Source organism: Suricata suricatta, chromosome 8 (assembly GCF_006229205.1).
Source record: "Suricata suricatta isolate VVHF042 chromosome 8, meerkat_22Aug2017_6uvM2_HiC, whole genome shotgun sequence".
NCBI classification, from domain to species: domain Eukaryota; kingdom Metazoa; phylum Chordata; class Mammalia; order Carnivora; family Herpestidae; genus Suricata; species Suricata suricatta.
The window spans coordinates 8,601,286-8,621,435 of NC_043707.1; the positions used below are offsets into that span (position 1 = coordinate 8,601,286).

The 20,150-nt window shown below is 56.3% G+C and overlaps 1 protein-coding gene across 3 annotated transcripts in view; it reads left to right on the forward strand.

The window, feature by feature from the left end:
• The window catches only part of CLEC16A (C-type lectin domain containing 16A), a 187,364-nt gene that overhangs the window by 157,610 nt on the left and 9,604 nt on the right, over positions 1–20,150 (forward strand). For all 3 annotated transcript variants that reach the window (XM_029950046.1, XM_029950045.1, XM_029950047.1), the window contains one exon: positions 17,947–18,108. In XM_029950046.1, coding sequence (XP_029805906.1) covers positions 17,947–18,108 — 162 coding nt within the window. The remainder of the gene's footprint in view (positions 1–17,946; positions 18,109–20,150) is intronic.

A 20,150-nucleotide genomic window follows, 5' to 3' on the forward strand; every position in this document is an offset into this window, starting at 1 on the left:
GGCCACATATGTAAATGAGCAGGGGTGGCCTCATCCAGTTAAACTTCACTTAGGAAACAGGCCCATTGCCAGATTTGGGATTTGGCCTGCAAGATGTTGTTTGCTGACTCCTGACCTTGGCCTTCAAAATCTCTGCCTCCTCCCAGCCCCTAGTCTGTCCTCTGTAGTCTGTCCTCAGCACCATAGCTAGAAAGATCCTTTCAAGGTACAAGTTAGATCATGTGTGTCTTCTGCTTAAATCCATCACTGGCTCCCGTTTCACTCGAACTAAAAGACAAATTCCTCACAGTGGCCTCCCAGGTCCCACACAGTCCAGACCCTCAAGGCCTCACCTCTTTCCACTGTCCCCCTGGCCAACTCCAGGGTGGCCACAGGTGGGCCTGGCGGGGCCTTGACATGGCCACACGTGCCCTGTTTTCCAGGACCTGCACCGAGCACTGTCACCTCAGGTACCTGCGTGGCTCTGTCCTCACTGCCTTAGGGTTGTTTCCCAGACCTCTCTGCCTCAGGGCCTCTCCTGCCCTACTTCTGGCAGTCCAGAGCCCCTGCCCTGCTTAGTTCTCCAGAACTCTCATTTCCTCCCAACATCTTCCATGTCTTCATTGTCTGCCACCCCACTCCACGTCCTGCCCCAGCCCAGTATTGTTTTCTGCTAATTGTCCAGCTCCTGGAGCTTCACTGGGATGGGGTACCATACAGATGGTGCTTGGGAAGTACTGGATGCATGCCTGCATGCATGGATGGGTAGGTGGGTAGGTAGATGGATGGGTGGGTGAGTAGATGCATGGATGGATGGTTAGGTGGGTGGATGGACGGATGGGTAGGTGGGTGGGTGGGTGGATGGATGGGTAGTGGCTAGCTGGCTGATAGGTGGATGGATGGATGGATGGGTAGGTGGATGGATGGGTGGGTGGGTTAGTGGATGGATGGATGGGTGGGTGCGTGTGTGGATGGATGGATGGATGGATGGGTAGGTGGATGGATGGGTGGGTGGGTTGGTGGATGGATGGATGGGTGGGTGCATGGGTGGATGGATGGATGGATGGATGGATGGATGGATGGATGGGTGGGTGGGTTGGTGGATGGATGGATGCATGCATGCATGCATGGAATATGTGGGTGGGTGTGCAGAGAGGAAGAGAGAGAGACTGATGGATGGATGGAACCGACAAATCTTTAATACCCCCTTTATGTGCTTATGTGTGTTCACTGTGGACCCAGGGGTATGCTAAACAGACGAATCTCCTTTGGAGCTCCCAGGCCATAGATGCCAACCGTGGTCACAGCCCTGAAGGAGTCAGCCGAGAGCCGGGATAGTATGCCACACAGGGACCCAACCTGGACAGAGTGTCTGGGAAAGCGTCTCTGAGGAAGGGTTGTTGACCTGGGTGGAAGTGGAGGAGCAGAGCTGGGCAGGAATCCATCCCAGACAGGAGCCTACACAGACGGGAGGGCTGTGGACGGCTGGGCCCACAGGCTGCCCAGAAACCCAGGGAATGAAAACACTGCTGTCCGGGTGATAGCCTGCCACCAGTTTGGGCACAGAATTCCCCTCTGGTGTCACTTTCCGCCCTGGCCAGATAAGAGCGGTAGAGAGTCTGGTCCTGTTTCCCAGGAAAGTGTTCAGTCCTTGCCAGCAGGTCTCTTTCCGTGTGAGTGGGAGGTACTTTACAAGGTTCATTCAGTGGAGCTAGGGATGCATGTGTTTGTAACCGCCTTGCTACAAGTCAATATCATAAGGAGTTAGAAGGGGGTGGTGTAGTGGTGATGGCCCAATTCTGTGAGTAGATGAAAAACCACCGGGTTGTACCTTTAAAATGTGTAGATTGGGGAACCTGGGTGGCTCCGTCGGTTAAGTGTCTGAATTCGGTTCAGGTCACGATCTCACAGCTCATGGGTTTGAGTCCTGCACAGAGCTCTGTGCTGCCAGTTTGGAGCCTGGAGCCTGCTTCGGATTCTGTGTCCCCCTCTCTCTCTGGCCCTCCCCTGCTCATGCTGTCTCTCTCTCAAATATAAATGCACATTTAAAAAAATTTTTTTAAAGTTTACATTTCATTTTGGGGAACCTAGGTGGCTCAGTCAGTGAAGCGTCTGTGTCTCCCTCTCTCTCTTTGCTCCTTTTCCTGTTCATGCACGCTCTCGCTCTCTCTCTAAAAGAAATAAACATTAAAAAAATTAAATAGAATTAATAAAATAAAATGCGTAAATTATCCAGTGTGTGAAATATGGCTTGGTAAAGCTATTGTATTCTTTTAAAATAGTTCTAAACTAGTCATATTGTCCCAAAGCTGCCATGGTTTGCTGAAGACCAGATTATCTCATTTGCATCCTATTTTGATCATAAAATAATTCAATTTATGCAGCATTTTCCTTAAAGTGGTCCAGATATGGGGGAAAAATTTGGAGCCCACAACACAGGAAAAATCTGGAAACTTTGATGCAATCCACACTTACCTGGTACCCTCCTTCTTCCCTAAAATTGCCTTTTTTCCATTTATTTTTGACTTTGAAGAAAATACTCCATTCTTACTGGTAAAATAGCCTCTTGTTCCCTTTCCTTTCCTGTAAATTATGAGATAAGTTTGTATTTCATACCTTTCAAGAAATCTCTGTTGATTGTGGTCTGACCTCAGAAGCAAGACTTCTGGGAAAGAAAATAGGTATTAGAACCGCCGCATCTGTCGAAAACCTTGAGTGGCAGGCAGTTTGTGTTCTGCCTTTGAGACAGAAAACAGGTGAACTATAGCTGTTCGTTGTTCCCAGGCGTCGCTTCCTGGTGCCGGTGGATGATACGTCAGTCCCTCTGTCCAGCTCCTCCAGGGACTTTTTTTTTTAATTTTTTAATGTTTTTTATTTATTTTTGAGAGACAGAGAGAGACAGTGTGAGCAGGGGAGGGTCAGAGAGAGAGGGAGACACAGAGCCGGAAGACAGGCTCTAGGCTCCGAGCTGTCAGCACAGAGCCCGACGCGGGGCTCGAACCCACGGACCATGAGCTCATGACCTGAGCCAAAGCCGGACGCTCAACCAACTGAGCCCCCCAGATGCCCCTCCAGTGACTTTTTAAAAATATGATCCCTTGGGGCACCTGGGGGGCTCAGTCGATTAAGCGGCCGCCTGCAGCTCAGGTTCGTGGGCTCGACCCTCATGTCAGGTTTTGTGCTGACAGCTCAGAGCCTGGAGCCTCGTTCAGAGTCGGTGTCTCCCCCTCTCTCTGCCCCTCCCTCATTTGCACTCTGTGTCTCTCTCTCTCTCTCTCAAAAATAAGTATTTTTTAAAAACTTGCTAAAAATCTGATCCCAAAGGCCTGGCGATGATTACGGCTAGTGGCAGAAACGGGTGACGGTTGTCCGGAGGTAAATGCTCAGAGCTGTGGCTGCTGCCAGTGTCTAGCAGGGCCGGCTCCCGTGTGGTGAGCGGTGGCTACACCACAGTCCCCGTGCTAAGCGGGTTGCGTGCATGCCTCTCGCTTAGTCCCTACAGCCACGCGTGAGGCGGGGATTGCTTCCTCCGCACTGCACGCAGGGAAACGGAGGCCATCCGCGGCAGGCTGGGATTTGAACCCGACTCTGCGTCCCTGGCCGTACCCCAGCGCTGAGTGTCCCCTCCCAGCCAGCCCTCGTCCTGCCTGCCCCCCCCCCCCCCCCCCCCCACAACAATGGCTCAGGAAGCATAGCAGTCTTGGAGGCTCCAGAGCCGCTCACGCACCACGGCCACCACGGCCACCCTCTCCCTCCCCCTCTGCCCCTCCCCAAAGCATGCAGCTCTTTCTCCGTGACAGGTGACATGCCCTTCACAGGCCCAGAGGAACCCAGAAGAAGCAGTCCCGCAGTTCCGTTTAGGAGGAAGGATGTGCTTCTGTCCAAAGCAGTGCTCTCATGATTATTTATTAATTGTGAAAGGGATGGAAAAAAAAGAATAGGGTTTCCTGGAAGGGGAGAAAAGTTCAATATGATAAACTCCCGGGAAGCAATCAAAGGCCAACGAGGGCAGAAAAAGAAAGGACAGAGAGAGTAAGTGAGACATGAATCAAAGTGACTGCAGAGGGGCCGCATCTCGGGGTGTGGGAGGCGCGCGGAGCCTCGGAGCAGGAGCCCCCCGGGGGCGGAGGGGGCAGCGAGTCCGGGAGCCGCCCTGAGGGGTCGCCAGGGCCCTGGGGGTGAGCTGCTGATGGCAGGCAGGGACGGGCCGGTCACCAGCCAGCCGTCCTGCCTTCACCGCAGGCCCGCTCGGTTCCTGTGCGCTCATCGCCGAATGTAGAAGACTATCAATGTGAACCGGGGAGCTGCAGAAGAAAAAACAGCCCCCCCCTCGAGAAGCGCGCTGTAAATATTTCCACTCTCTTCCCATTCGTGTCTTCTCTTTTTTCCCTAATTTGTAGCCATCCAAGGAATCCATGGGTGGATTCTTCCTTTAAAAAAATCAAATCGGGGCACCCGGGTGGCTCAGTCAGTTAAGCATCTGCCTTCGGCTCAGGTCATGATCTCACAGTCCGTGGGTTCGAGCCCCGCGTCGGGCTGCGCTGACAGCTCAGAGCCTGGAGCCTGCTTCAGATTCTGTGTCTGCCTCTCTCTCTCTGCCCCTCTTCCACTCACACTGTCTCTGTTTCTTTCTTTCTCTCTCAAAAGTAAATAAACATTTAAAAATTTTTTAAAAAATCAAATCATTACAAATGGGACTTAAGTCCCCTTTACATACTCTTCCTTGTTCCTACCCCTCCCCAGACATCCCACGGCTTGCCTTCTCTCCTTCCAGAGCCTTCCGTGTGCCCATAACCTTCTCTGCAATTCTGAAGCCCAAACAGCACTGGGAAGAAAAAAAAAAAAAAAAAAGACTTTTCCATAACTCCCTTGGTGGCAGAGCCCGCCTTGAACTATTAATAAGAGTTGCAGATGCTGTTTGTTGTGAATATTTGTGTTTTTTATTTCCTGCAGAAATGCAATATTCGGGACTTTGGCTGCCTGAGACCAGATGAGGGTGTGACTTAGTGTGTGTGTGTGTGTGTGTGTGTGTGTGTGTGTGTATGCGTGCCATGTGACCCTTTAATCCATAAAGATTTTAAATTTTAAAACACATCTGGCCTGGGGCGCCTGGGCAGCTCAGTCAGCTAAGCCCCCGACTCTTGGCTTCAGCTCAAGTCATGATCTCACAGCTTCGTGGGTTCGAGCCCCACATGGGGCTCTGCGCTGGCAGTGCGGAGCCAGCCTACCTGGGATTCTCTCCCTCTCTCTGCCCCTTGCCATCATATGCACGAGCATGCACGCTTTTGCTCTCTCTGTCTCTCAAATAAAAACTAAACAAACAAACAAATAAATATCCTAAGCCTCAAGGGTTTAGGATAAGACGTCATGGATCTGTAATTGTCTTGTGGTTTGGGCTGCCCCCCCCCACTTTTTTTTTTAACCTAAAAAGAATTCTCATCCTGAATATCCTTCTGCAACTTAGTTTTCAGACACCACGTGAGTAAGAAGCTTTCTATGCTAATGGCTACAGATTTTGCCCATTCCTTTCCCTGTCTGCGCAGTATTCCGTAGCGTGGGTGCGTGGGTGCCTTTGGGCGTTGGGCGTTTCTAGCTTTTCACTCCCGCAGGCAGCTGTGCAGTGGGCACCCTCGGAAGCGCCCCTCCGTGCACACGTGGAGCCCGGGGTCAGAGCTGCGGGGCTGTGGGGCTTTGTTCGGGACACCGCCGCTGGCGTGGCAGACACGTGTCCCCATGCTGCACAGTCCCTCTTCCCAAACTTCATTGTGGGCAGCTCCGCCATAGTCCGTGTTCTGAGTGTTCATTCCTCCCAGCGGCGGTCACTGGTGACCTGCAGAGGAGTGGCTTGCACGACCGGCAGGCCTCGCCTCGCAGTTCTGGAAGCTGGTGTCTGCAGGGCTGGCTCTGTCTGAAGGAGGGAAGGAGCAGGCCTGCCTCCTCCCACGTCTGGCGTTTGGCTGGCGGTCCTGTGGCTCCGTGGCTCTGACACACGTCCCTGCGATCCGCGCCTTCGTCTTCCGTGCCGCTCCCGGTGTCCTCTGTCCACAAGGTTGGAGCGCACCCCTGTAGACCTCGTCTCAACCACTCGTGTCTGCAGGTAACCGTGCTTCCAAAGCAGGTCACATTCTGAGGTCCTGGGGCTTCAGGGTGAGAATTTGGGGGAGGCACAGTTCAACTCTTAGCAGTCTGACGTTTGGCCGGAATTGACTTAGCCTGGCCCTTTATCCTGCCGCTCACGGTGCTTCTCCCGCACGGTGCCTCGGCCTGTGGGGAGCACCCGCGCACGGAAATCTTCGCCCCTGTTCCCACTTACTCCCCCGTAAGACATCCTGCAGGGGCAGCGAGGGTGCCCCTATTTAAGGATCTCGACGGCACCCTGCCAGGTTGCTTTCCAGAGAGCGGAGTGGGGGGTCCAGCTGACCGCACCCGCACCCCACACTCGCACTCAGCGGGGCTCTGGAAATGCCAGCCCCGGCTCGGCGCCCCCGGGCAGCACCATCCTGGCCCTGCCAGCATGGCCACGTGCGCACCTTCTTCCCAGCCTCATTTTTATTTTATCTCTTACTCCTGCCAAAAAGGGAGTCCACAGGTTAACAGCAAAGTAGGAGCCGTCGGTAGCTCAGAGTGTCCGTTTAGGGCATGTGCTCTTGCAACCGCTTACAGGGAATCAAGATTTCAGAAAAATCCTGGGCTCTCTGGGCATCAGGCATGAAATCAATCAGTGACATTTCACTCAGGGAAGCTTGCCAGCAAGACCAGGAGAGAGAAGTAAGTTCTCCGGTTTAGTTTAGTTCAGCCCGCGAAGCCCACGGCAGCCTCCGTCCTCCCACTGCTTCGAAAGGCAATCCAATAACGAGCACTCAGCCGCTCCGGGGGGCGGGGGCCAGCCAGGGAGGGGGTGAGGTGTGAGAGCTGGGGTAGAGAACTCGGGAAGCCGGGGGCTTCAGAGCGTGGCCAGCAGGGGATCCCTTAGGGAGACGCGGGGGCTCGGTGTTCGTGGTGAACAAAGGGACCGGCCGGGCTCGGGGCCCCCGTGCTCCCAGCTGCGAGCGGGCACCGGGAGGCGAGACACCTCACTCAGCAAGGCCGGGCCCTCGCTTCTCGCCAGCTTCGCACGGAGCCCAGAGAGCAGGATGCAGGGAAGGATAAATTTAGCCAGCATTTCAGGGGAAAACATCGATCTCAAATGTAGCACTGTCTTTTAAAAGAAAGTGGAAGCCATAGGCCTATGGTCATTTGGGACAATTTCACTTGAACAGATAAAAGCCCAGGAATGGCAAATGCATGCAACCGGCTCACCCCGCCAGCGGGCGCGGAGGAGGGTGGCCCCTCTCTGCCTGGGCGTGTGGACAACCCCCCCAGCCCCCTCTTGTTCATTCCCAAGGAAAGATGCTACCCTGTGTTCTGGAAAGACTTTAGGTTGGTATTTCCAGCCCCTAGAGTTCCTCTTCTCGGGGAGTCACGCCGGGCCGGGGTCTGAGTTTCCTGGCGGCGGGCCCGGACCGCTGACGTCTGATGTGCTTTGTGTCACCACCAGCCTCCCTCCCCGTGTCTCACAACTGAGCAAAGGACATCCGGGAGCTGTAGGCAGATTTTTTGTTTGTTTCTTTTAAACCGGGTGTTTGGGACATGGGCACAGCGGGGATTGTTGTCCCCCTAGGTGAAGCTGACGGAGCTGCAGGGTCCCCAGTAACAGAGCGCCTGTGTGCCTGGTGTTTGCGCAGCCTCACTCATCCAGCGGCCACGGCACCCCCCGTGCTGCCTCGCTCCGACACTGCTCTCTTGTTGGGAAGGGGAAGAAACTCCGGTCTGTCAATATTTGGGGCACTAATCATCTGCATTCGGGCGCCAGGGGTCATTGAAAGGCTGAGACGTTTCCAGGAATTCATGGCTCTAAAAACAAGCTGACCGTAAAGGATTTCCAGCGAGGGTACGAAAGAAAAAAAAAAACCCAAATCTCAGCCCCACCCCCACTCGCCAGCCCGAGCCCCGTCCACTGGGTCATGGATTCTTGGGAAGAAATGAAGTCAACGCACACAGTGGTGTGTGGGTCCAAGTTAATAATAAATGTGGAGGAAGGAGAAGAAGGATGTTCAATATTTAAACATTTCAGAGCGCTTCGTTTGGTTTGCCAGTCAGTGCCCTCCACCCGCACCCCGGGCGGGCTCTCTAAAACCCGGGCGCCCTTTGCCAATCTCGGCAACCGGGCTCTGACGCCGGTGCCCCAGAGCGGGAGGCAGAAGAAGCGCCTGCTAGGCGACCCCATCCAGCAGTATGTCTTCTTGTCTTCTGTGGGCTTTCTGAAAGGAAGGAGGAGGAAAGACCCTGTGAGAAGTGGGGCGCTGACGGATCCCGGGGCGCCTGCGAGGGATTTTTTAAGCTTCAAGGTCACGTCTGGAGTTGTCATAATGGCCCCATTTCAGCTCCTCTTAAACCTGGCTCATATTTTAATATAGATGCTGTGCTTCGGCCCTTACCTCTAACAAAAAGGCTCAACAGTGAGACCCTGGGTGCACATTTAGGAGATGTCTATCCAGTCTACCTTCCAGATACCTTCCTTCAAAGTTGCCTAGAATGCAGAATTCTGTGAATCAATTTCTTTTTTCTTCTTGACACACATTATATAAAAGGAAAAGCATTCCTTGGGGGGGGGGGAGGAAAAAACATTTGGCCCCAAGACATAATAAAATCATGCTTAAGGATGCAGCAAACTTTAAAGTCTCTTAGTTAAAGGAAATCAATACTTTTATGATGAAATATTAATAATACTAAAAAAAAAATAAGTGAAAACTACAAATGCAGAAGTGCCAGGGTGATTTCAGCGTGGAGCGCATTAGCTTAGCGTTTGCAGGGAAGCACAAAGGGAAAGAGGGGCACAGCGGGCCCGTCCGAGAAGCCCCTCCGAGCCCCCGCCAGCCCCCTGCCCCGGGGTTTTCCATCAAGAAGACACACGCCCCCTTAAGCGCCGAGATCATTTCCAAGCGTTTTGTTGAAGCAGTTTGCCTTTTGGAAATGGAAAGAGGACTCTAAGCAGGGGAGGGAGCACGCACGTGCGTGCACAGACCCACGGGCTTCCTCGGGACGTGATGGGGACCGAGGAGCAGAGACCCAGGGAAAGCCACTTGTCTGGACGCACAGCTGGCTGTCCCTCCCCTCCCTCCCTTGAGTGTGTCCCAGTGCACTTCTTTCACAAGAAGATTTCCTTCGGCTCCACCGGAGCAGAGACAGAACACATTCACGCGTGTCTTGTAAGCGTCGAGATTCGAAGACTCCTCATGAAAATAACAAGAACCCCATCTTCTCATCCCTCAAACTTGGATCTTTGTCTCTGTTAACTCCTAAGATCTTCAGTCACAACCCATCACAGGAGGAGGACTCTTGTTTTGTGATGTGCTGTTTTCTCCAGAGAGCTGAGCCACACACCCCCTGGGTAAGGAAAGACACGGAGACATGGTGGGGGCGCCCAGAGGGGGCTCAGTCGGTGAGGTGCCCGACTCTTATTTCGGCTCAGGTCATGATCTCATGGTTTGGGAGTTTGAGCCCCGCATCAGGCTCTGTGCTGGCAGCATAGAGCCTGCTTGGGATTCTCTCTCTCTTACTCTCTCTGCCCCTCCCCTGCTCATGGTCTCACTCTCTCTCTCAAAATAAATAAATAAACTTTTTTTTAAAAAAGGAAAAAGAGGGGTGCCCACGTGGCTCAGTCAGTTAAGCGTCTGACTTTGGCTCAGGTCGTGATCTCACAGTTCGTGAGTTTCAATGCCATGTCGGGCTCTGTGCTGACAGCTCGGAGCCTGGAGCCTGCTTCCGATTCTGTGTCTCCTCTCTCTGCCCCTCCTCCACTGACACTCCATCTCTCTGTCTCAAAAAATATATATATATTTTAAAAATTGTTATATAAAAAGGAAAAAAGAAAAGAAAGACACATAAAAATGAAAATCCACAATTCTTGCCTCATTGGACCCAAGTTCTAGGTTCTATGCATGTCAGTTACATAATCAAAACCACTAGTACCAACTGAACACTTACACTGTATCAACTCATTCCGGCCTCTTGAGGCGTGCTGCTGTCACCCCCTGGACACGGGAGTGATCGCCAGCTTGCAGGTGAAATGGTTCCCATGTGCTCTCAGGGGCCCATGGGTCACCCAGACCCGGGTGCTTTCTTTACCCCCGTCCCCAGTGACCGGAGCGGGCACTCCAGACCCAGAGCCAAGTATGTGCCCTTTTCAAGCCCCCCCCCCCCCGCCCCAAAACCAGTAGGTGACAGAGCTGTGTATACAGCCACCCGCTTGCCGGGGTCGCACAGGTCTACCACGACAGAAGGCGGTAAGTCCTGATCTGCTCGAGGACCTTGCGTTTGGCTTTGGAGCTTGTTCTGGGCCAGCATCCATCATGATCTCTCTGTGCAGCTCTGCACACACCCCCTGATTCTATCGGACTCGCGTACTTCCAGAGAGCACCCCCAGTTCTTCTGTGGAGGACGTGTAACAGGGGGTCGCCATCCGTCAGTCTGGCCTACCCCCAGGCTGGTAAAGCGCGCAGTAGGAGGGGCATTGGTGACGGGGCCCAGCTGCAGAAGCGAGCCACGCCACACTGCGGAGCCCGAGTCCTGGCAAAATGCGCATGCAGCCGGGGCCGAGGGTGCACGGCTGTGCCCTGGGAGTGTGTCAGGGCTGCACACGAGGCAGGCGTGCGTGTCGGCACGGCCCCAACCCCGCTGTGGCCTGAGCGCACGGAGCAGGGCTGGTGAGATGAACCACTTGGCAGAAAGAACCAGGCGCTGCTAAGGCCGGTGACAGCCTTCGTGTGGGAGGACGTCCTTTGCAAGCAAGACTGACCCCCTCCCCCAACCCCTGGCCAGCGGCTCCAGGTTCTGCCCCTTGGGCGCAGGGACCACAGGGGTCAGGCGTCAGTGACCCCGTCCGCCCTCACAGTCCTCTAACCCGCCTCCTTCCCCTGCTCTTCCCGCCCTGGTTCCCTTCCCTCCTTAGCAGAGAGGCCGTCGAGATGCCGTTGCTGAGCCTTCTAGTGCCTTTGCCGAGAGACTGATGTGGAGCTCTCAGCTTACTGATGCCCAGACCGTAACACCACCGGAAAGGGCCGGGGCTCCCGAATGAAGCCCAGGTCCTGGCATCTGCCTCAGCCCAAAGGCTGGCTCAGCTCAAAGGCATTAGAAACGCCCCCTTGCCCAAGCGCCCGACTTGCCCCTTGGATTTGTCCCCCTCGCCTCAGAGTCCTCGTGGTGAGGGCCGGGGCAGGGGGGCCAAGGGTCTTGCTGGCCCGCAGGGTTCTGAACCCTGCACCCGTGCTGGTAGATGCTTTCATTTTGTGTGAACTCCTTGGAAGAGCCGAGGGTGGGCACCCAGGCCTGGCCTGGCCCATTGCGGGTGCGCCACTGTTGGCCTTGACTCTGAGCCCTGCCTCCTCCGTCCCCCACGTACAGGCTCTTTGAAGAGTCATGGGTAACCTGGCTCCTCTGGTGTCGCCCCGACCCCGTAGCCCCCGGCCCCCACCACCCTTGGGCATCGCTGTCCTCCCTCACCCTCCTCCGGCCCCGGCACCCGGCAGACTGCCCTGGGAGGGGAAGGGCAGAGCTGGGGAAGGAACCATACAGCGAAGAAATTAGGCGGCAGCCATGCTTGGCATCTTCGGTTCCACGCCCAGGAGGTCACAAGGCATACTGATTTGCAACTGTTTCCCAGCAGCCTGGGGCGGTACGAAAACACGAACGCTGCGTCGTGGAAACCTGTCGTGGAAAGGCAAACTGGGCGCACCCTCGCCCCACGGGCCTTGTTGATGTTGGAGGGCGTTGAAAGTGCATGCGTCGCTTCTCCTGAGTCGGCCCTCGGTGGGCTTCCTTTCATGCTCTTCACCGCGGAACGAGCATGCGTAGATATTGTAAACAGTGGCTTTTGCTGGGGCAGGCTGCTCTCCCCCTCGCAAAGGTACAGCTTTTTCCTAAAAGAGCGTTCTGGAACACTGGGCTTCTGCGAGGCACAGCTTCACGAGACCAAAGCGGCTCCGAGGCACGTAGTTCGGACGCAGAGGCCGCACGGCGGACACCCGGCCACAGGCGCTCATGGGACGCCCTTGGCTCGCTTGGCCGGGCCGGCCTGTGTCTTATTTAATAATGGCATGTGAATTACGTTGTCAACGGTATAGAAAACCAGGAGGTTTTAAGTAAAATCCAGAGACCCAGCTCCTCTTGTAGAGCAGGAAGCAGCGGCCGCCGCAAGGCCCGTGCCATGGGGCAGCGGCCATCAGGAGAGGCTAGAGGGCCACCCTTGCCCGCCTTCCCCAGGGGCTTGGCCCATCCCTCCTGTCTCCCTGACACAGAGGCCAAATGTCCCGGTGCTGGGTTTATTTTCCTGACAGCAGGGAGCTCTTTCCCAGAGCCCACATCGTAACCGAATAAAGGAAGACAGGTGGCCAATGGGAAGGGCCATCCGGCTTTCACGACGGCCCCTCCTCATGTCCCAGCCGCGCCTGAGCTGGTAGCCTGTAGGCTTCAGCCTTTGGGGTACCTGCCCGCTGTCTCTCTGATGTTCACGGGCAGGACCTGCACGGGCATCCGAAGGTGCAATCGTGTGTCACAAGCAGGATTCCCCCAGGGATGCTTTTCCTTGAGGTCTGGCCTCCCAGGAAGCACAGAGCCAGCGCGGTGGCGTCAGCTTCCCGTAGCTGGGAGCCAGGCTGGTGCAGTTCTCAGCCCCCACCTGCCTTTCACTGTTGGGTCTCGCCATTCAGGTTGTGTTTTAGTGGCTTTCAGCACTCAGTCTCTATGGCATTTGGGTTTGGGTTTTAAAATCGAAGCCACAGGGGCGCCTGGGGAGCTCGGTGGGTTAAGCGTCCGACTTTGGCTCAGGTCATGATCTCACGGCTCATGAGTTTGAGCCCCATGTCGGGCTCTTCTGTCAGCACAGAACCTGCTGGGGATTCTGTCTTTCTCTCTTTCTGTCCCTCCGCCCCTGCCCTGCTCTCTCTCTCAAAATAAGTAAACTTAAAAAACTAAAATAAAATCTAAGCCACCTCAAATCCTCCCTGGAGGCAGGTAGTACGTGAGAGCGTCCGTAGGGGTTGAGGCTGTGGGGCGAGGCTCCCGCCGTTGCGCAGAGGGCCGAACCCCTCCTGGGTGAGCTTTAGGCTGGCCAGCCAGGCTCCTTCCCCTCCGGCCTCTGCAGGGTCCCCGTGGAATCCCCCAGTTGTTCCGGGAGTTGTCACATCTTCTAGGTTTTAAGCAGAAGTGGTGGCACAGAAGCAGTGTCCTCGGAGGAACTGCAGTCCAAAATAGCACCAGCTCTTGGTGGGTCGGAGGTCAGCTGGGGCCTCCCTGCCCCTCAGACATTGGGAAACCTTCGGCTCCCACTCCCCCACCCCATTCTCCAGCTGCACCCACACAAGCCTTCCCACTGTCTGCTCTCTCAGATCCTGGCCCTCCTGCATGGTCTCCACATGGCCCGGTGTGAACCCGGACAGAAACTCGATCCCTTCCCTGCTTTCCACTTGTACCACACAAGGAAAGCGTTGAAGGAGTGCCTCCTAAAGACTGGTGGAGGCAGCTGGGTGGAAGGTCCCCTCTCCCGTCTCAGTCACCCCTTTCCTTCTTCCTGCTCACTCCACCCTCCCAGAATTCCTCTGGAAAGTGCAGACCAGCTGTCCCCACACCAGCCCTGGACACCAGCTAGACCCTGTCCCTGCAAGCTCAGTTCACATCCCAGCACTAATAAAGGTTTTTTTGCAACCGTCAGTTAAGATTTAGGGTCAACTACACAGTAAAGAAAAGCCCCAAACGAGAAGTTTATTTCCCTCTCAAGGGGAGGAAGTGGAGGTTGTCCAGTACCGACAAAGCATCAGGGACCCAGGCCCCTACCTGCTCCAAGCTCTGTCACCCCTAATATGAGTCATCCTCCTGGTCCAAGAGAGCTGCTGGAGTTCCAGCCATCACATCCATGTTTCAGGAACCCCAGTGAGGAAGGCATACCTCATTTTTTTTAAGAAGCCTTCCTGGAAATCCAACATGTCACTCATTTCTAGCTCCTTGTCCACAACTTAGCCACATGGCCAGGCCTGGCTGCCAGGTCCTGTAACTAAAGAAGGGGAGATTGGGTGTTTGGAGACAACTCATAGTATCAGAAATACCGTCCAAATCCCTGTCCACCCCAGAGGATCCCAGGTGTTCCCTGTTAAGTGAGGAGCAGACCACCTAGGCGTCTGAGCAGGGGTATGGCCTGCATCCTCCTGGGCAAGGCCAGCTCCTGTAACAGCTTCGGGAGCCAGAGCGGAGGGCAGCTAACCCCACTGGGGGCAGCAGCTCTTGCCCAAGCTGCCTCTGAGCTTTACAGCCTGTGGAAGGGATTTAGGAAGACGGAAAAGAGGCAAAGGAGAATTCCAGACCCAGGGAAGGTCCCGGCGGCGGCAGAGGCAGAGAGCATGTGGTTCTGGTCACTCGGCCTCAGGACCCATGTGGGCTGCTGGAGGCAGGCAGCCCCATCTCAGCCCGCCCTGCCAGCGATTTGGGGTGGGGAGTGGTTGTAGGGTTTGGGGAGGGAGCTGACACAGAGGGTCTCTAGTTTGGAACTCCCCTGAGTCCTGGGGCTTCGACCAAGAACGTAAGCGTAAGTAGAGTGTAACAGGCAGAACACCTGGGGGCCCGAAGCAAGTCAGGCTGGGAGGGGGGGAAGGAGTCAGCCCCCCCTTCCTGTTGTTGCTGCCTGGGAGTGGGGCCCTGGAATGCCAGATATTCCTTTTTTTTTTAAATTTTTATTTATTTATTTATTTATTTATTTATTTATTTATTTATTGAGAAAGAGAGAGGGAGACAGAGGATCCAAAGCAGGTTCTGCACTGTCAGCGCAGAGCCCGATGCTCAAACTTATGACCCAGGAGATCACAACCTGAGCCGAAGTCCGTCACTCACCCAACTGAGCCACCCGGGCACCCCTAGATCTTTCTGTCATTAAAAAAGTCAGAGGTCCAGATCTGTACATAAAAACCTCCCCATGTGCAGAAGGTACTACCTAAAACAGAGAGGCCACAGCACAGTGTCAGTGACCCGAGACATGTCTGTGAGCTCCGGACCCGGACTCACATGGCAACCCACCCGCATCTCCACAAGGAAAGCTTTGGTGGGTGTCCTGTCCAGAGAGCGGGTGTGCACAGAGTATGGTACCATATAGTTTTCGGGAAAAGGCTGCAGGGTTCAAATCAAATGGTATCTGCAGGGAAAAAGTACTGACCACTTCAGCCCAGAGATCCTCACTTCCTCTCTTGTTTCTCACATAAGACGTGGAGGCCCGCAGAGGAGAGGTCACCCCGCCATTGGGCAGAGCTTGGACCCAGACTCGGGGTTCTGACTCCCAGCGCAGTGCTCCTGCTATCAGTGGGCCTAAAATAGAAGGCTGACCTTTTTGTGGTATTTCTCTGCCTGACGAAGCCAGAGAGTCAACCCATGAGCTCATCCTCCCAGAATGACTGGCAGAAGGGGGCCAGAGGGCAGGAGGAGGGCCCGGGCTGCCCCTGGGACACCCGTGCGCACTCCTGGAAAGCAGGGGATGCGTCTCGCCATTTTTGCGGGCCTGCCTGTCCCTGACCTTTCCTCCCCAGACCTTTCCCTGTGTGTTGGGCCTTTCACACACGCCCCAGCACTCTGAACGTCTGTATCCTTGGCCCTGTGAGCCCGTCCACAGTGCCTTCCACACCGTAAAGTTCTAGGTGTGGAATCCGTCCGGTGGCGTGCAGATCCTGCGCCCTTTGACACACATTTCACAGTCTGTTCTTGAGACACACTCAGGGAGAGCTAGGAGCTTTATCTGCTGGGGGCCTGGGCCCTTGCCCCATGACGTCTGGCACGGCTGTGTCGGCAAGGGCTTGGCAGCCCACGTGCCTGTGACTCGAGCCCAGAAAGCCCCCGGGCACTTCCACCAATGTTGGTTCATCAAGAACCGCCTAGCAGAGGTGAAGCAAGGACTGGCGGAGAGGCGCTCTGGTCCCCCGAGTTCTTTCCAGGGCCTTCCTTGAGTCTCGGACATGGCAGACTTGCTCTCAAAGTGTTCGCCTCTTCAGTTTGGGAAGGAGCCCCTTGAAATGACAGGGAGAAATCGGGGCACCTAGCAGAAGAAAAAAGAAAACATCAGTGAGCCTTTCTGGGTCCCCAAGGGGGAGGGGAGAGAGGAGTACACAGCAGGGCAGAGGAGGGAGGGACGTTTTCGCAGCAGCCAGCAGGGCAAGGGTGTATTCACTTGTCTCTGCTCCCCTCCACCCTGCCAACAGGTGGGATCCGAAGTTGGTGATATTTTTTTTCTGTTTAATTCTCAGCACGTATGAAAGGTACCCAGTGCTTATCCATCTGTGGCCTGACCCTGCCCTCTTCCCCAAACGAAGGCACTTTAGTCTCCTGGCTAAATCTCAGCATCGCGTCTGCTACCCCGCACACCCCGTCCCAGGTGTCTTTGGCAATAAACCAGGGGTTATTTTTAAAAAAATTTTTTTATGTCTGTATTTTATTTTGAGAGAGAGAGAGAGACAGAGGGGCAGAGAGAGAGGGGCAGAGAGAGAGGGAGACCCAGAATCCAAAGCAGCTCCAGGCTCCCACCTGTCAGCACAGAGCCCGACATGGGGCTCGAACTCATGAACCGCGAGATCATGGCCTGAGCCGAAGTCAGACACTCAACGACTGAGCCCCCCAGGTGCCCCTAAACCAGAGCGTGAGAGAGAAGACGTGTGTCTTCAGAGGGAGGAGATGGTCTTGGTGGCAGCCATGCCGTCAGTTCTTTCTGGCCAGGGCATTGTCGGAAGCATAAAACGCTGGGTCCCAACCCTGTTACCACTCTTGCCGGCCCCCGGGTTCGTCACGCTGATAAATAAGCAGCTCGGGAAAAGCCGTCTTGACGGTTTGATTTGTTAAGGCGTGATTCATTTTCGAGTCAAGTTAACAGCTTGTAAACTTGGGGGTTTACCACTTGAAGTGATTAAGAAGTAAGCAACTATAGAGCCAGTGCCGTGGGGCTGCGGCTGGCGGCCCCCTGGGAATCGTCCGAGTGGCGTCTGGATTCGCCTCCGTGTTTGCCGTCGTTCACCGCAGCCTCCCCTCCGCCCCAGAAACAGCGTACCGCGTCCTGCGGCTCCCTGGGAGCCCCCGCACACCCGTCCTGCCATTCTCCCCACAGACAAACCCTTGCAGGAGGCTGGGGGTGGGGAGCCCTGCCCACCACGGAAGCGAGGCTGGGGAGTCTACCCACCACACTCCCACAGGGCCACCCAGCCCCCTGCCCTTACACGGCAAAACCCGGAGGGCCTGGCTCGGGGTAGAATTACAGACCCTGCACGCCCGAGGGGAGGGGTATGGGGCGTGGGCAGAACGGGTGAAGGGGAGGGGGAGCTGCAGGCCTCCAGTTGTGGAACCGGTTAAGTCACGGGAACAAAAAGCAGAGCCTAAAGACTATGAAAGTGATCCTGGGGCACCTGGGGGGCTCAGTCGGTTAAGCATCCAACTTCGGCTCAGGTCATGATCTCACAGTTCGTGAGTTTGAGCCCTGTGTCAGGCTCTGCACTGACAGCGCAGAGCCTGCTACGGATTTCTCTCTCCCTCCCTGGTCCTCCCCAGCTCGCACATGTGGGTATGCGTGCTTTCAAAAACTAAATAAATAGGGGTGCCTGGGTGGTTCAGTCGGGTGGGATCATCAACAAGGCCTTTGTTCCATCGGGCGCTCAGATTTATGGCCCCCAGCCCTCAGCCCTCTGGCCGGCTGCACCCTCCTCCTTGAAATGGCTCCCAAGCGTGTCCAGGTGTGACCAGAGAGGTCTGCTCATGCTGGGGAGCGGACCCGGACTTCCAAGGTGCTGGGTTGGGTTGGTTAGCGGTGGCCTTTACGTGAAGGCCCCCAGCCCCACCTTTGAGGTGCGGGGGTCCCACACGCGGCTGGGGCCAGCGTGTTTCTTCCTGCTTGGTCACCTCACCGCCATCTTGCAGGCTTTGCCGTGGCCCAGTGCATCAACCAGCACGGCCCACAGTCCCTGTCCTCGCCTCCGCCGTCGGCCAGCGGGAGCCCCAGCGGCAGCGGGAGCACCAGCCACTGTGACTCTGCAGGCGCCAGCTCGTCGTCCACCCCTTCCGCTGTCCAGAGCCCGTCAGGTACTGCCCTCGGGACATGGGGCGGGGTGGGGGAAGGGGCGCTCTGTGACCCTCCGCGTCGAGGCCACTGACACCTGCATCTGGGGACACCACCGCTCGGGGTTCTGCGTTCATCCTGAGGAGACACTGCCCACAGGCAGGGCTGGTGTCGCTCCCGGCCGGGAAGCAGTGCCTCCTCTTGCAGGCAGGCCCCCCCAGCCGGCAGGCCTTGCCTGACCACAGAGCTGGAGGGGATGGACGGCGAGCCCCAATATGCCCTGTTGTCACCTCTATGAGGAGGGTCTCCCCAATGGGGTTGTTTCAAACTGGCAGAAGCACTGCATCCAGGCTGATTTTTTCTTTCCTTCGTAACGTGCCCGTCTCCTCTGTAAATGGTGCAGCTCGGCCATCTGTGCCCAGGGCCCGCCTCTTGAGAGTCTATCAGGACGTGCTAGAGGCGTCTCTCGCCTTCCTGTACCGCGTACAAGCGCAGGCAAGCTTGGGCAGCCCCCGTGAGCAGGGCATCGACCGTGAGACATGTGAGCGAGTGCCCCCTGTGCTCTCAGCCCCCCATGAACCCCTCGCTGTGAGCGCCTCACTGCGCTGAGGTCCCAGGAGAAATGCACCAGGCTGTGTGAGGCACACATGCGGCCGGAGGAGCGGGGCCCAGGCGGGGGTGCTGGGGGCGGGGGGCCCGATGGTGCATGAGGCTTGCCGCTCCAGCAGCACATCTCTGTGGGTCTGGAGGGCCCCAGGCGCCTCTGATTTGGGGAGCCCCCCCATGACGCTGGCCTGCACCCTCATCTGCGGACCCTCATTGTGCTTCTCTGTTCCTTCAGGGTCCCATCCCGAGCCCTTGCCTGTTGCATTTCGGGGGCACCCGACCAAACTCTTGGGTTGTGGATGGGTGGGCCAGGCTGACGGCCACGTGTCCCTGTGGTGCCAGGAAATGAAGGGCCCCGGCTCCCGTTCCCCCAGCACCAGGGCCCACGGTCTCCTTCGGGGCCCGCTCCTCTCTGGAATCTTCAGCCTCTGGTCCCCTAGCAAAGGGTTAACCCAGCCTGGCTCAGGCCCCCTCCTCCTGCGGCCATCCATTACCTCCAGCCGCTATTGACATTCACGAGGCCCAGGCAGCAGGGTCACCCTCAAGCCACCTCGCTCAGACCCCCTTCCACTCCACCCCCCGCCCCCCATCCCAGCTCCCGAGGGCGCCTGCCTTGTCTGAGCTCCTTCTGAGCTCGATCCCAGCTTGGCTGTGTGTTTGCTGCCATTCCCAGGCCCATAGCAGGACACTGAGCGGGAGTTTTCTCCGGAAGCCCAGAGCTGCCCTCCACCGTCCTCCGAAGCCCAGTCTTGCGCCGACTGTGGGGACCAGGGTTGTGTGTCTGTGTGCCTCTGTGTGCACCCACGTGCTGCCTGCATGTGCACGCTGCCCCGTCCGCGTTGTGTGCACCCCAGCACACGTACACTTCCGCTTCGGCTGAGGTCCCTGCCCGGTGGAGCTGCGTATCCCCCACCCTCGTTTTTAAGAAGCACGGACAGCAGCTACGCAGACAAACGGGCCGTGCACCTCTCCGTCTAAAACTAAAACCGGCAAAGTCCCAAATCATCAAAACCAGGCCTGTGTTTACGGACGTTCCCCTGAGCCCTGGGCACCGGCTCTGCACCTTCCCCCGGAGGCTCAGGGTCCCCGGAACGCGAGTCTCTTTTCTCTTGGCCTCCCTCGGCCCCCGCGTCCCTACCCCCACCGTCCCTTCATGGTGCCAGTGACAGGTCTCTTCATCTGAGAAACGCAGCGGCTGTCAGCCTGGCTGTCAGGTAGCCAGGCCCCTGCAGTCGGTAAGTGATGGTCAGGCTCTTCGGGGAGTCCCCGGCAGGGCTGCCAAGGTTAGTGCGCGAGTCCCCATTTTTTATGCTTGCCTGACAGTAAAAGCCTGCGGCCCAGCCTGCCTGTCCAAATCTCTGCAGACGCTGAAATAACTCAGGCCCCCACGAAGGGCCCACCCGCCTGGCAACTTGTACTTCACTCTTAACTGAGGACCAGCCCTTGATGCCTGGAAGGA